This window comes from Callionymus lyra, chromosome 4 (assembly GCF_982586985.1).
Source record: "Callionymus lyra chromosome 4, fCalLyr1.hap1.1, whole genome shotgun sequence".
NCBI classification, from domain to species: Eukaryota; Metazoa; Chordata; class Actinopteri; order Syngnathiformes; family Callionymidae; genus Callionymus; species Callionymus lyra.
This window is the reverse complement of record NC_141821.1, coordinates 16,110,409-16,125,174: the sequence shown is the minus strand read 5'-3', so window position 1 is coordinate 16,125,174 and position 14,766 is coordinate 16,110,409. Positions and strand designations below refer to the sequence as shown.

Sequence of the window (14,766 nt, the reverse complement as noted above, 5' to 3'; positions counted from 1 at the left end):
TTTCTTGTCGTGGAGATAAACTACAGACTCGGAATTGTGTGAACATGTGTATTTTAGGTGAAAATGAGGACGAATGAAGCACCAAACTCTGCGTTCGACAAACAATCCTGCCTTTAAAATCCAAACTTGTCTCAGGGATTTGAACCGGGGACTTCCTCCTCCATAATTGTTGCTGTTCTTGTGAGGATCGAGTCGTCGAACACAAGCGAGGCCTTTCATCACTGGACTCGGAACGACGGGTCAAAGGTTCGTCGACCTGTTCTGGGACGGTTTCAAGAAGTCGGAAGGAGTCGTCCCCTCTGTAACAGGTCAAACATGATTTTTAACATTACTATTTCTTACGCATCTCATGAAAACATGTCTCTTGAGTGAAAGTATTTTAGCGATCACATTATAACATTAAACCCCCTCAAGTACCTCCATCCACACATTAGCAGCCTCAGCCTCCATCTCCTGCTCGTACTGCTGCTGCAGCCGCTGTCTCTGCTCCGCCAGCCTCCGCTCGTCTTTCTCCTCCTCTCGTTTGATCTTATCCTTCTCCTCCTGTTTCTGTCGTTTTTTCTCTTCGATCTAACATTGTGAACATTAACAACATGCAGTATTTTCAACAAACGGAATCTTCCATTAAAATAAAACCAGGCCCTCGTTTCAAGTCCACACGATTAATGTTTGAAAAATGTGTTTTGAAAGTTATAATAATATATATATAATATATATATATAATAATAATTATAAACTGAGATGTTTTAAATGAACATGTTTAAAAATTAATTTTCACATATAAACCACACATGTTCACCAACAGACGATGTTTGGAAGAGTCAGAATATTGAATTGTTAAATTAAAAATGTTGTTTTCCTAAGCATTCAAATAATGTATTCAATAATTGAACACGGTTACTTGTATTTAAAGGTTGATTTTTATTTTACAATTGGACTTTAAAAAATTAAATATTAAAAAAAAAAATGTACTTGCACTTTTTAAACATTTTAAACATGTTTTTTCTTGTAAATAATAATAATAATAAAAAATATGTTTCCTATATTCTACCCTTTTTAACCAAGAGTATCAAAACATTACTGAACTACTTAATCCAACTTTCAGCCAATCATGCGATGTCCAGACACATTTTTGGAATTAGAATATCAAACTCTTAAGTGTAAAAAAAAAGAACTTTTATTTTTAATTCAATTATTTAAAAAAAAAAAAAAACCTTTCAATATGCAAATTACTCAATAAATGATTCACAAAAATGCTCAAAAAACGACAACATTTCAATGAATGATTTATAGTTTTCACATAAAAAATGTCAAATTCAACCGTTCAATATTCTGATGGTGCTGACATACTTTCACACTAGTATATACAATAACCTTTCTGTCGTTCTTAAAATATAGTTTAAACATAAAGTATTGTTTAAAATGATGAAGTATTTCTCTACTTGAATCACTGACAAAAGTTAAACCCTTGTAGCCTTCACTTGAACTTGAAAAAACTTTATTGATCGTTTCAGTAAACGATTGTTATTTACCTGTTGCTTCAGCTGTAGTTTGTACTGGTCTTGTTTTTGTAAGTCGCTGGCCTTACGCTGAGCATTGGCTTCAAGTTCAGCTGCGACTGCAGCATAAAGAGGATTATCAGTATCTTCAGTTTGGCAGCTGGCGTCGCTTGTTCGTGGAAACTGTAGAAAGAAAAACAGTGAGAAACAAAACAAACAACTAAACAATGAACAATATTTATTTACTCTCAACAGCATTAGCTATGTAGGTTCTACGTCATTGGTGCTCCGCCCTCTAACGGCTTCGCTATTGGTTTACCCCGAGGCACCGCCTCGTCTCTGAGAAAGCTTAATGAACTCGCCACCCAGCAGGGGGCAGTCCACTTCCTATAAAGGCGGGAAGCACCCGCCGCACTTTCTCCTTTTTCAACTCAGCGAGAAAGCTCCTGACAGTGGAATGTAATGATGGCGAATGAATATTGAAGTGAACCATGTGTGCACGAAGACTCCCTGAAGAGGAGACACACATGTCTGCTTCGTTTGCCTAGAGGCCCAAATCACACGTGATGATTATGTGGCCTTCCGAGCGCTTCCCACGGTTTTTGATGGGAAGCGTTCGAGGCTTGTCGACCCACGCCGCCTCAGATCATGATTATGATCAACACAGGACTGCCATGTTGTTTAAGAAAGCAACATGGCAGTCCTGTGAGCTGCACTCGACAAGCTCACGTTCCAACGTGTTGGGCCCTGATGAGTCGAGCTGAGTCGTCCATCGATCATGAACAGACGTCGACTAGGGGACGACTGGCTCGCTGCATGGAGTCGACCATGGGGTATGCGAGAGCGATCAGGTAAGTATCTCTTGCAGGCCACATGGCCCTCCTGCAGCGCACTCGACGGGTTCACTTGAGAGGCGTTAGTGTGCATGTGGCTCCGCCTGTGAGTGTGACGTATTCACAGGCGTCATTAGAGACTTTCGCCGCTAATGCTAAGCTAACATGCTCCGCCGTTCATAGACGGCGAGAGTTTCCTCTCAGAACACAGTTCGGAGGAGGTTTTTAAACCCCTTCGTCCGGGTCATGCCGAGACTGTAATAACGGAGTCTGTCCACACGAATGAAGGGCAGACTCAACCATGTGCTTTGTTTCCAGATAAGCAAATGTCCACGAGACCGGCTTGATCAGCTGTGTTTACTTCACTTCCGTGTTGACATGCGCTGACGGGGTTGACCGCCGATGAGCGTTGTCAAAAAAATCCCGGTGCCATGGATGACGTCACGTTTGGCGGAGAAACGTCATGGATGACGTCACGTTTGGCGGAGAAACGCCATGGAACGGGCCGCACCATTGAGAGGAATGGCCCGGCAGGAGGCGGCGCAGCTCCGCCATCACCTGCATGGGCGTGATGACGAGGCGCGACGGGGATACGCGGAGACGGAGATCCCGTTCGTCGGCCTGATAAGCAAATGTCCCCGAGACCGGCTTGATCAGCTGTGTTTACTTCCGTGTTGACATGCGCTGATGGGGTTTGACCGCCGATGAGCGTTGTCAAGAAAATCCCGGCGCCATGGATGACGTCACGTTTGGCGGAGAAACGTCATGGATGACGTCACGTTTGGCGTGATGACGAGGCGCGACGGGGATACGTGGAGACGGAGATCCCGTTCGTCGGCATCATCATCTGGTGCTGGGGGGAAGCGTCACCAGAGACCAGCCACCCCAGCAGCACCAACAACATCGGCAACAGCGGCGGCGTGCGACGAGTGAGCGTCGCCAAGATCCGCAGCGCGAGCCGGGGAGCCAGCAGCCGCAGCAGAGTCGACGGCCGAGGGCTCCTCCACCCTATTCATTCAAGGGAATGTGTCGGGAATAAAACAAGAGAACGTATGACGTTTCTGTGGTTCGTTCTGAGAGATGTTAGTAGTGTGCATGTGGCTCCGCCTGTGAGTGTGACGTATTCACAGGCGTCATTAGAGACTTTCGCCGCTAATGATAAGCTAACATGCTCCGCCGTTCATAGACGGCGAGAGTTTCCTCTCAGAACACAGTTCGAAGGAGGGTTTAAACCCCTTCGCCCGGGTCATGCCGAGACTGTAATAACAGAGTCTTTCCACACGAATGAGGGGCAGACTCCAACCACATGTGTTTTGTTTACAGACGAGCAGAGGTCCGCGAGACCGGCTGAGTCAGCTGTGTTTACTTCCGCGTCGACCAGCGCTCGTGCCCGACAGAGCTTGACAGCGGAGGTGAGTGGAACTAGTCCAGACATGTCTATGTTGACCGGAGGTTGTTCCTTCCCCCACAGCGCTGTCTACAAGCCCTGGCACCGTGGAGGACGTCACGTTTGGCGGCGGAGAAACGCCATGGAACTGACGCAACCTGGTGTTTTACTCGCGAGTTTTCTCGCCGTCCTGAGACCAGGCGAGGGCGAAGAACTTCCGCCCCGTCTGGTCGATCAACTGGAGAGGTGCGTGGCGGTCGGATCTCACGAGTGACGAGCAGGTCTGGACCGCCAGCGGAGCTTGAGTGATGCGGTGCCGACGCGCGCGCGACCTAACTCACTTCAGCTCCGGGTTAATTCTCCAGCACATTCCTCCACATCGCGGGTTTTGTCAGCTCCGGTGACACTAAGAAGTGCTCAGGGAGTTGGGAAGACTTCCGGGGGGGAAGGGAACACGCACGACGCGCATCTGAGGTGTCTCACGCGCACTTGCGCGCTTCTCCCACAGAGCCGGTTTTTATGTATGAGAGTGGGGGTTCTAGTGAATCCAACTCGAGTACATGCTCTGTGGATTCAAGAGATAGAGACGCGGCTTGTGTGATGCCCTTTCGTCTACGGCCCGCCCTTGGGGTGCGTGCCGGAGGACTACCCAAGGTTCGCCAGGGCTGCGGTTCTGACAGAACATTATTCGGCTTGGAGTCGCCTGGTTTTACTTCTAAGACCCACTTGGCTGGGGGGAGTAATCAGGCGGGGCTATGCGCTACTTTTTGCCCGTCAACCCCTGCGTTTTCAGGGATTCTCTGGACGCGTATGGCGGAGCAGGAGAAATTATCCTGTTTGAGAAACGAGGTGACTACTCTGCTGCAGAAGGAGGTCGTAGAACTGGTCCCTGCAGCCTAGATGATGACAGGGTTACTCCCGGTACTTCCTCGTGGCGAAGAAGACCGGGGGTTGGAGGCCCATTCTGGACCTCAGCTATTTGAACAAGTTCATAGCTACCCGCCCGTTTCGCATGTTGACGGTCAAGAAACTGCTTCAGGTGTAAGTCCAGGAGATTGGATGACATCTATCGACCTGACTGACGCGTACTTCACATACCGATAGTCAAGAGACATCGAAAGTACTTGCGTTTCGCCCTCGAGGGTCGGGTGTTTCAATACACTCGACTCCCGTTCGGCTACTCTCTGGCACCCAGGACCTTCACCAAGTGTGTGGAAGAGGCAGTGGAGCCATTGAGAGTGAGTGGGGTAAGGATCTTGACCTATCTGGACGACTGGTTGATCCTTGCCAGGTCAGAGGCAGAAAGTTACGCTCACACACAGAAGGTGTTGAGCCATTTTGCCACCCTGGGGTTCACAGTGAACCTCAGCAAGAGCGCTCTGACTCCAGTTCAACAGTTAGTTTACCTGGGGGTACTGTTGAACTCGGAGGAGGGATACGCGCGCCTCCCGGACGTGCGTATCCAGCCCATTCTCCGACTGACAACACAGTTGCTGGAAGCTCGGTGTCACGTGACAACAGCAGGCACTGTTATGTCCCTCCTTGGGCTCATGGCAGCAGCCCACACGGTTGTTCGGCTGGGCTTGCTGCACATGAGGGAGCTTCAGAGATGGTTTGGTCGTCTCAAGCTAGACCTAAAGCGGGAAAGAGGTCGGAAAGTGCGCCTTCCCGCTCGGGTTTTGCAGGACATCCAGTTTTGGAACTCTCTAGCCAACCTCAGGCGGAGAGTTCCATTGAGTTGCGTCCTTCGTTACACTCAAGTGTTTACAGACTCTTCTCTGACAGGTTGGGGAGGCACCTCGGGTCAGGCCTACGCCAGTGGGGTCTGGAGCAGTCCGGTGCTCAGACACATAAACTGGCTAGAGCTGAAGGCGATTCACATTGTCCTGCTTCACCTCTCTCCCCAACTGTCACGGTCCAACGTCCTAGTACTATCCGACAGCTCCACCGCCGTGGCGTACGTAAATCGCCAAGGTGGAGTCAGATCCCCAGCCCTTCTGAGTGTGGCAAAGAAGATTTGGCTGTGGGCAGACTGTCACCTGCTTTCGCTCAGAGCTCAGCACGTACCGGGCGAGCTGAATGCAGTAGCGGACAGACTGTCGAGGGGGGCCGTCCAGGACGAATGGGGTCTGTCCGAGGCAGTGGCAAGCGAGATCTGGTCTCGATTCGGTCACCCGGTTGCAGACCTCTTCGCCAGCAAGGAGAACTTCAAATGCCCTCTTTGGTTCTCCCTCAGGGCTTCGGATTGCCCCCCACTAGGCGTGGACACTTAGCCCATTCGAGGTGGCCGGTCGGTCTACTGTTCGCCTTCCCTCCTCCGCAGCTCCTTCTCCCCTTGATTCGGAGGGCGAGGCGGGGGGGGGCTGAGGTTAATTCTAGTAGCACCAGACTCCCCGGGGGCGCTCTGGTTCCCAGAGCTGGTGCGCATGGCGGTCGGGGCCCCGTGGGCCATCCCTTGGGGCCCCGCTGCCCTGTGTCGGGCGGGGGGGACTCTGACAGCGCCCCCGGTGCTGGGCCGGCCTCTCAAGGTGTGGCTCCTGCACGGGACGAGCTGATCGGGACTTTGGACCCGGACGTTCTCCACACGCTGGAGAACGCCCGGGCCCCGTCAACACGCAGGCTTTATGCCTCAAAGTGGGGGATTTCTCCCGCTGGTGTTCAGACAGGTCCTTGGACCCCAGCTCTTGTTTGGTCTCCGCTATCCTGTCTTTCCTGCAACATTTGCTGGATAACGGGTGGACTGTGGCGACACTGAGAGTGTTCGCATCAGCCATAGCGACGAGGCATGTCGGTTTTGAGGGTGCTTCGGTTCGCGCCCACCCCTTGGTGGCGCGTTTCCTGCGGGGTGCCTGCAGGCTTCGACCTTCGCCTTTTGGGTAAACCAATAGCGAAGCCGTTAGAGGGCGGAGCACCAATGACGTAGAACCCCTGAGTTATCTATCATAACCTCAGGTTCTACGAGTTGGTGCGAAGCCCTCTAACCTCGTCGCCCAGCGGCCGCCCTTCTCGCTGAGTTTTCAGTTGGAGAAAGTGCGGCGGGTGCTTCCCGCCTTTATAGGAAGTGGACTGCCCCCTGCTGGGTGGCGAGTTCATTAAGCTTTCTCAGAGACGAGGCGGTGCCTCGGGGTAAACCAATAGCGAAGCCGTTAGAGGGCTTCGCACCAACTCGTAGAACCTGAGGTTATGATAGATAACTCAGGGGTTATGTCAACGCTAGCGTTAGCTTTACCTCTTAGCATTTCACAATCAGAAGATGTAAAACTAAACAACAGTTGCTTGAACTATCCGCACATATATTGTATATAAATTATAGTCATGTGACAGCTTGACAATAAAATAAAAAACACATAGCAGGTCAACAAACTCTTTGAATTGTTAGCTCTAGAGCTAACTTTAGCATTAGCACGACTAGCTAAATATAATCAATGCTAAATGTTTCAGGTGTGTCTCAACATGTTAGATTATCTTTGTGTTTTTAAATAAAAGTTTAAGACCTGATGGCAAAACAACAAACAATAATAAGAGATGTTATCACTTACTGTCAATTCTTTTTATCACTCAATGTTAGAATTTACTTTAATCAGCTCCTACAAGTCTTTATCATCACTTTAAAGCACAGCTGTGCAAGATTACAACTCTTTATAAGAGAATAAACAATATGTTTTTTAATCTATCAGTGTTGAGGCATTATTTATATTTCTGCAAGATTTTGTGGAATGAGTTAACTACACTTTGGAAAAAAGGTTGCCTCTCGTTTTATATTATTTATATTCTGATACAATTGAAACCACAGAGTTTATTCTGACATTATTCAGAATATTCTCCCTGGTTTTAATTGTGTAATAATTACTTCCTTAGTATTTCTTATATTTAGACTAGAAGAGACAAATTGACCTTGTATTTTGCTTAAATTCTGAATATTTATACAGAATTATTACACAACATTTTTCTGTCGAGCAGATTTTTTTTATGATAATCCTAGCTTGAAATGTTTTAGATAAATAACTATATTGTTTATAAACACAACTTTATTCTCCAAGAGGCCTGTTTAACCCTTGTGTTGCGTCCTTTGTCGTATCTCCGGGTCAAGGTGACCCGAAGGCTGAAAACAAATGTGTTTGTGGTATCCCTTGTGTTGTCTTTTAGTCAACAGGTGAACAACCTACCTGGCTTCCATAAATACATATGCAGTGGTAAAGGTCATTCACCTTGACCCGGAAGCAACACAAGGGATACCTCAAACACATTTGTTTTCGGGGCCTTCGGGTCACCTTGACCCCGAGTTAACACAAGAGTTGTCAGAATAAGTGAGTTGGAAGCGAGTAAACAACATTCGACCCCAAAACCCTCTGCATTTAGAGTTTATAATACTGTGTGCTCTTCTGAGGGATTAACAATATACCTGCTTATTATTCGACAATACAACATGTTTCAAAGTAGAGTTGTATCAAAGATAGTCTTTGTCATGTGTGTGGTTCTATGCACGTAAGATGAATGATGCATGTTGTAAATGTGTCTTTGGATGAAGTCCGACACTCACGTCTCCCCTCTTCTCCCACCACTCGTCCTCGTCCGATGCTCTTCTCGTCTCTGGACCCTCTGATGGTTCTTCACGCTCCTCAGGATCATCGGCCCATCTGACACGACGCTGCTGCTTGGTTCTGTCTTCGCTTCTCTGCAGATGAGTGGTTGTGGACTGCCAACTGCAGTCTTCTCCTGCCACAGGTGTGGGGTCCCTCCTGTGGGGCCACAGCACATATTTATGTCTGACTACTTCAGATGGATAGAGTGACTTTAGAGCAGGGGTGGGCAATCAAAATTCTTCAAGGGCCACATTAAATTCTGAGAGAGTTGTTAGGGGCTGTCAAGCAAAAAAAAAAAGAGAAAGATATCGCGCGTCTTTAGGCCATGACATTTATTAAGTTAAATAAGCTGCAATTGTATTCTTATATAGATGATTTTTTTCCAAAACATTTCTTCAATTAACTTAAACCGGATATTTCAGGTCAAATGATACAGAAGGTACTTTTGAAAAGGTTTTTTTCTACATGTTCTCCAGGTCAGAAGATAATCCTCTTTATGCTGCAGTCGCAGCTGAACTTGAAGCCAAGGCTCAGCGTAACCCATGTACTGGTCTAGTTGCTATTACACAACATCTTTCTGTCGAGCAGATTTTTTTATGATAATCCTAGCTTGAAATGTTTTAGATAAATAACTATATTGTTTATAAACACAACTTTAAGGCCAGGGACTTACAAAAACTAGACCAGTACAAACTACAGCTGAAGCAGCAGGTAAATAACAATCGTTTACTGAAATGATCAATAAAGTTTTTTCAAGTTCAAGTGAAGGCTACAAGGGTTTAAATAAATGTTTTGAGGGATTAATGTATACACCAAAAATTACACACAAAAAGGAGGGACGTGTTATGTGAAAATGTAAATGAATAATAAATGCATTTGTTAATGCATTAGAACCATTTATACACGATCATACCTTGACTTTAAGAGGGCCGAATAAATACAGTCAAAGGGGGAGAGATGTTTACATCCGAACACAGGTTCTATCATGACTACGAATGTCTGGAGTGGATACAGGTTCTATCATCATGTCTGGAGTGGATACAGGTTCTATCATCATGTCTGGAGTGGATACAGGTTCTATCATCATGACTAGGGATGACTGGAGTGGATACTCACTCAGGATAAAAGCGAGGACTGATGCTCATCCTAGTTGGCATCGTTTGCAACAGTTGATGATCTGAAAAGCAGGACTTCCTCGGATCATTCTCACAGCTTCCATCTCCAGGTGCTGATCCCATCCCGGTGACACTGCTTCTTCCATGATGGAGCTCCTCCTCTCTGGTGATGAAGACCCACCCATCATCTTCTATAGCTCCTTCCAGTGGATCCTGGAACGTTGTGTCTTCGGCGTAACGCTCCGCTGCTGCTGCTGCTGCTGTATCACATGATGCCAGCGTAAAATAATGCAAAGTTACTTATCATCAACAACAACCGTGCTTTTTAAATCACATGTTTGGTTTGCTTTTCAAGTGTCATTGGCTTTGTATTTATCAGTGTGACATTGAGATCATCCATTTTTAAATCCACGTATGGATAAATCCAGCTCTTTTGAGTGACAAACTAGACTTTACACTTTTTCATAACCACCTCCATAACCTTGAAGAGGGGGAGGCACGTGAACAGAAAACCACTAAGATGCACACTAGTGGAAGTTAGACCAGTAAATAATACGTTTTATAATGTAGCGTTTACATAACAAAGATTTAGAAACAGCTTCTTTCCTCTGGCCATCAGACTGTTGAATGAAATATGACTTGAGCTATGCACTATTACAAATATTATGTATTTACTCTATTTATAACATATTAGCATTATTTTTAACGTATTTATATTTACACTTTTATATACATTCATTATTATATGCAATATTTAAAACGTTAATTATTGATTCTGTTTATACTATATTGCACTATTTTTATCTTATTAATATTAATATTTATACTTTTTATGTATACATTCATTCTGCTGTGTTTTTAACGGTTGTCAAGCAACGAAATTTCGTTGCCAGTTTAGCTGAAATGTTGTCTGTGCAATGACAATCAAAGAAAGTCTAAAGTTATATAAGGTAAGGTAATGTAAGGTAAGGTAGAACTTTATTGAGGTCTCCTTCGGGAAATTGTTTTTTTTTCCAATAGCCACAACAAATACAGCAATCTTTCATAAAAAATAAATCAAAATTAAATAAGAACAAGAACAAAGAGAAATAAAGAGAAAGAACAAGATGATACAATCTAAGTCTAAAGATAAAGATAAAGAACATAGATCGAAGAAAAATAAAAAAAGACAAAGTATACAAAGACTAACATAGAACAGAACATCCAGATACTTTTACTCCACTCCTGCCCCCGAACTCAGAATTGTACAATTTAATAGCCCGACGAATGAATGAGTCCTTGAGTCTATTTGTTTTGCACCTGGGTAGGAGCATTCGTGCACTCATTCTGCTTCTCTGCTCACTGATGACAGTGTTCAATGGTTGACTCTTATATATATATATATAAGTATATATAATGACTCTTATATATAATATATATATATATATATATATTATATAGTTATATGTGTTAGGATGAAGTAATACAATACTATACATTTTAGAGGATCCAGATACATTCTTACCTATCATTAATCCAGTCGCCAAAAAGTTTCCATTATTGTAGCTCTCATGTCCTTGTCCTCTGGTCCTCCTCATGGTGGGCTTGTTAAAGAGAAATGGAAAACAATGTGTAGCTGCTTTAAACACAACTAAATGTTGCTTAATGACGTCATCAAAATAAAGTGACGTGAGGCTTTATTGCCAAATATCTTCACCTGACTCTGTTCTTTCTTAATTCTGGCTTTGTTTTGTGCAAATGCGACTTTTAAGTTGTACTTTTTTTTAAGCTTATGACAAAGAATGATCTCAAATGTTATTGATTGTTAGAGTTATAATTCTCACACGGATAATACCGTTCAGAATGACCAACAGGATCGACTGACTTGCATTAATAAAAGCTACAAGTCAACGATTTTTATATGTTTTCGCGACTTTACTTGAGAAATAAAGTATCACGAATGCTCCTTCCCAGGTGCAAAACAAATAGACTCAAGGACTCATTTATTTCTTGGGCTATTAAATTGTACAATTCTGAGTTCGGGGGCAGGAGTGGAGTAAAAGTATCTGGATGTTCTGTTCTATGTTAGTCTTTGTATCCTTTGTCTTTGTTATTTTTCTTTGATCTATGTTCTTTATTTTTAGACTTAAGATTGTATCATCTTGTTCTTTCTCTTTATTTCTCTTTGTTCTTGTTCTTATTTTATTTTGATTTATTTTTTGTAAAAAATTGCCCTATTTTCTGTGGCTATTGGAAAAAAACAATTTCAATAAAGTTCTACCTTACCTTACCTTACCTTATCTACACTTCGTCTCCTAAACAGTAGATGGCAGTATATAGTATTAGCTTGAGGTCAATGCTTTGACAGGGGGGAAAAAAAGCAAAGAAAAGACTGTCGGCGGAAGACAACAGTGTTAGCTCATACAATACTCGACAGGAGATTTAAACGTGTTTTACAGTTAATTTGTGATGGGTCTATGAGGCATCATGAAACGTTTCAACACACAGCAACACTGTATTGATACTGTGCCGATACTGTGTCACTGAATACTGACATCTGCTGGACGTAATTAATCATAAAAGCAACCTAGTTGAGAGGCTCAACTGAGACTGATTTGATGACACATATACAATAATATAATTTTAGTCATTGTATTTCACATTGCATCATTTTGATACACTAAATAAAAATAAAAATATCTATATAATGTAAACATGCAAGTGAATGTGTTGGATGCTTGTGCACATGTTTTTGTGTTTTACTTTTTTTTTTCAAAAAAAGAAGCTTCTTCTTCAGTCATGATGAATTTCAGCAGAGCCTCATCCGGCACCTGTTTCCTGGAAGCTTGATGGTTAAAATGAGACAATAAAGTAATATCAATTGATTATGAATGAAGCAATCTTGAATGTTTTGTACAGTGGCTTTGTACCTGAGTTCGTCCTGGACTTTTGTGGGACGTTGCACATTTTCGTGCCTGGCCCAATAGTGCTTCTGAGGAGGTGGATTTATTCAAATACGTAAATACGACAATTCTGTCGAACAGATTCGAAACATAACCTACCAACAAAAAAAAGAATAGTTAATACTCACTTTTTAAATGAATTAAAAATAAAACAGACCAAGGGGAAACTTTGAAAAATTAAAACAAGCACTTGTTTTCTGAGACCAGATCAAAGTGGTCCCACACGGTGGAAAGCTTTCTTTTATTGTTGGGTTGCTCCATGATTTAATCTTTTTCTTTTCTCTCCGTGGTAAGGGTTTTATAGTTGCTTATTAATCCACCGTCGATCTGGCGTGTGTTCATGCTTTTCATCATATGGTTACAAAAGAATGTCGTCAGCACAAATGTCAATGTCTATGTGAGATGAAGGTAAACTGAACTATCGTTTGATCTCACTGTTGACTTCATAATAATGTGTGAAAAGAAAGATACAGGATTTCTCTTGAGAGTGATTTAGATCTTCTCCTCATCTGGACAAATGTCTCCCTCTAGTGCATCCAAATGTTACTGAAACATATTGTTCAATAACCTCTTTTTTTATATGATTTTATTTTGATTTTTCAGAGAACAAGACAAAACACACAAACAAGAAAAAAATAAAACAATACAGAAACCACACCACCCCACCCCCCTCAAAAAGAAAAAGAAAAAAAGGAAAAAGAAAAGAAACAGCACTTACAAAACAATATTTGGCAATCCAGTTAAACACTTACATATTGTACAAAAAAGAAAAATATAACATTTTAGGAGTCCATTCTTTGTGACGAGATACAAAGCCTCATTTGACATTGACATAAGAGTCATAGCTGAAAATATTATGTTCTAATTATCAATTTATTTAAAGTTATGTATTCAAAATCTTTACCCTGCCATATTTAATGATCTGAATTTGTTTTAAACAATCAATGGATATAGAAAAAGATGAACTAATAAATAATAAAAAGGATTAGCAAACGTGGATTTAAACAGTATAGAGTATGACTGTAATATTAAAAGATTACAAGGAAGACGCAGCAGATTCATTTATCTTAATTTAAAAGCTGAGCATTTATTTCCTCCTATTACAACACGTCCTCACACTCGAGGCGTCATACCATCCTACGCCGTGCAATTTCCCCCTGACGTCCCTAAGGGGACGTTACAGGGGGGACAAAAACGTCGGTTTTCGCCTACCCGGGTCACCCAGTAATATACAGAGCACTCCCCGACGTCGGATTCAAACCACCTGGGTTACATTTGACGCGTCGCCTAACTCGTCTTTGCCATGGTAACGTGACGTGACGTGACGCTGTTGTAATTTGGCTACCGTAATTCTAAAACTATGAAGCACACTTGAAATGTTTAATGTCAACACTGCGATTCTACCCCCGATTGTGCTTAACGACCTTGAACCACGATGTCATACATGACGACCATAATTTGGTAAAAAATGCTTCATTTTTATTTTTTGAAGCTTGGATTGTTCACGCATCGCGGAAGTCAAGAGGCTCTCGCGGAGTAATACATGCTTAAAAGGTCCTGTAAAAGTTACTAAATTGTATATTTTTAGGTGTTTCAACTCCATAATGTTGACATTGTTTTATGAATGAGTAAAATAAAGTCTGGATGTGCTATTTCGCTTGATCCTCTTTATAATCCGGTGCGCTTTTCTATGAAAATATAACCTTTCATTGAGATTGCGTTTATGGACATATGTTTTCTTTTTATTAAGCTGCGATCATGAGCGTCTACGTGACGATAGTCAACAGTAATCGCGATCCTGCAGAAGTGACGTCACATACGCTAATAAACTGCCGCACACGCAACCAAACCTCCGGATGTTGACGTCAGACTTGTTGTTACTCGTCTCAGAACATGCGTTTTTGTCCTCACGTTTGTGCAGTAACCTGACGGAACCAGGTGCGCCTCACTCGTCTATTGAGGTAAGATATAATTATTGCTTTAAGTCGACTCAGAAATAAGGTTTTATTGCGTGTAATGTAACTTTCTGTGGTGCGTTAACACAAGAGCTAGTTTGCTAAATGTTACTCACACACGTATTTTGTTTGTTATTTTGAAAGGACGAAAATATATTTATATCCAATAAAAAGTTTAATATATTGGTAGGTCATGGGAGGCGATTTATATAATTAATATTCAAGATATTGATTTCATTTATCACTTCCGCATATTAATACAGATAACATATTTATCGTATTTAATTATATAAGTATACGTTTATTTTAACCCTTTTGGATGAGGGATTTGATCTGTTGTAGTTTTCTTTAAATGAAAGAATATATATAAAATAATAATGAAAAGTATTTTAAATTCCAGCATAATGAGTTAAGCCAGATGGAAACACCATCAAACAATGGATGAAGGAAAC

At 42.8% G+C, this 14,766-nt stretch overlaps 1 protein-coding gene across 3 annotated transcripts; it reads right to left on the bottom strand.

The window, feature by feature from the left end:
• Positions 1-34: 34 nt before the first annotated feature.
• LOC148081894 (uncharacterized) lies at positions 35-11,083 on the bottom strand. Of its 3 annotated transcripts, XM_087788948.1 has the most exons (7): positions 10,922-11,081; positions 9,419-9,677; positions 8,260-8,458; positions 1,533-1,682; positions 418-570; positions 229-299; positions 35-176 (listed from the first exon to the last, which is right to left on the bottom strand). In XM_087788948.1, exons 1-6 carry the CDS (start codon positions 10,992-10,994, stop codon positions 273-275), a joined length of 861 nt encoding a protein of 286 aa, XP_087645074.1. In that variant the 5' UTR covers positions 10,995-11,081; the 3' UTR covers positions 35-176; positions 229-272. The 3 variants fall into 3 exon arrangements, with proteins under 3 accessions (XP_087645074.1, XP_087645075.1, XP_087645073.1); XM_087788949.1 differs by having other exon boundaries at positions 35-299; positions 9,419-9,674; positions 10,922-11,083; XM_087788947.1 differs by having other exon boundaries at positions 35-299.
• Between the last annotated feature and the right edge of the window lie 3,683 nt (positions 11,084-14,766).

What these genes read in the sequence shown, in the direction of transcription:
- LOC148081894 (XM_087788947.1), bottom strand. Translation starts at nt 10,994, where the DNA reads ATGAGGAGGACCAGAGGACAAGGACATGAGAGCTACAATAATGGAAAC. An exon ending in GGCGACTGGATTAATGATAG is followed by an intron (nt 9,678 to 10,921) that starts GTAAGAATGTAT and finishes CATGTGATACAG; the next exon opens with CAGCAGCAGCAGCAGCGGAG. An exon ending in CTGCTAATGTGTGGATGGAG is followed by an intron (nt 300 to 417) that starts GTACTTGAGGGG and finishes GACCTGTTACAG; the next exon opens with AGGGGACGACTCCTTCCGAC.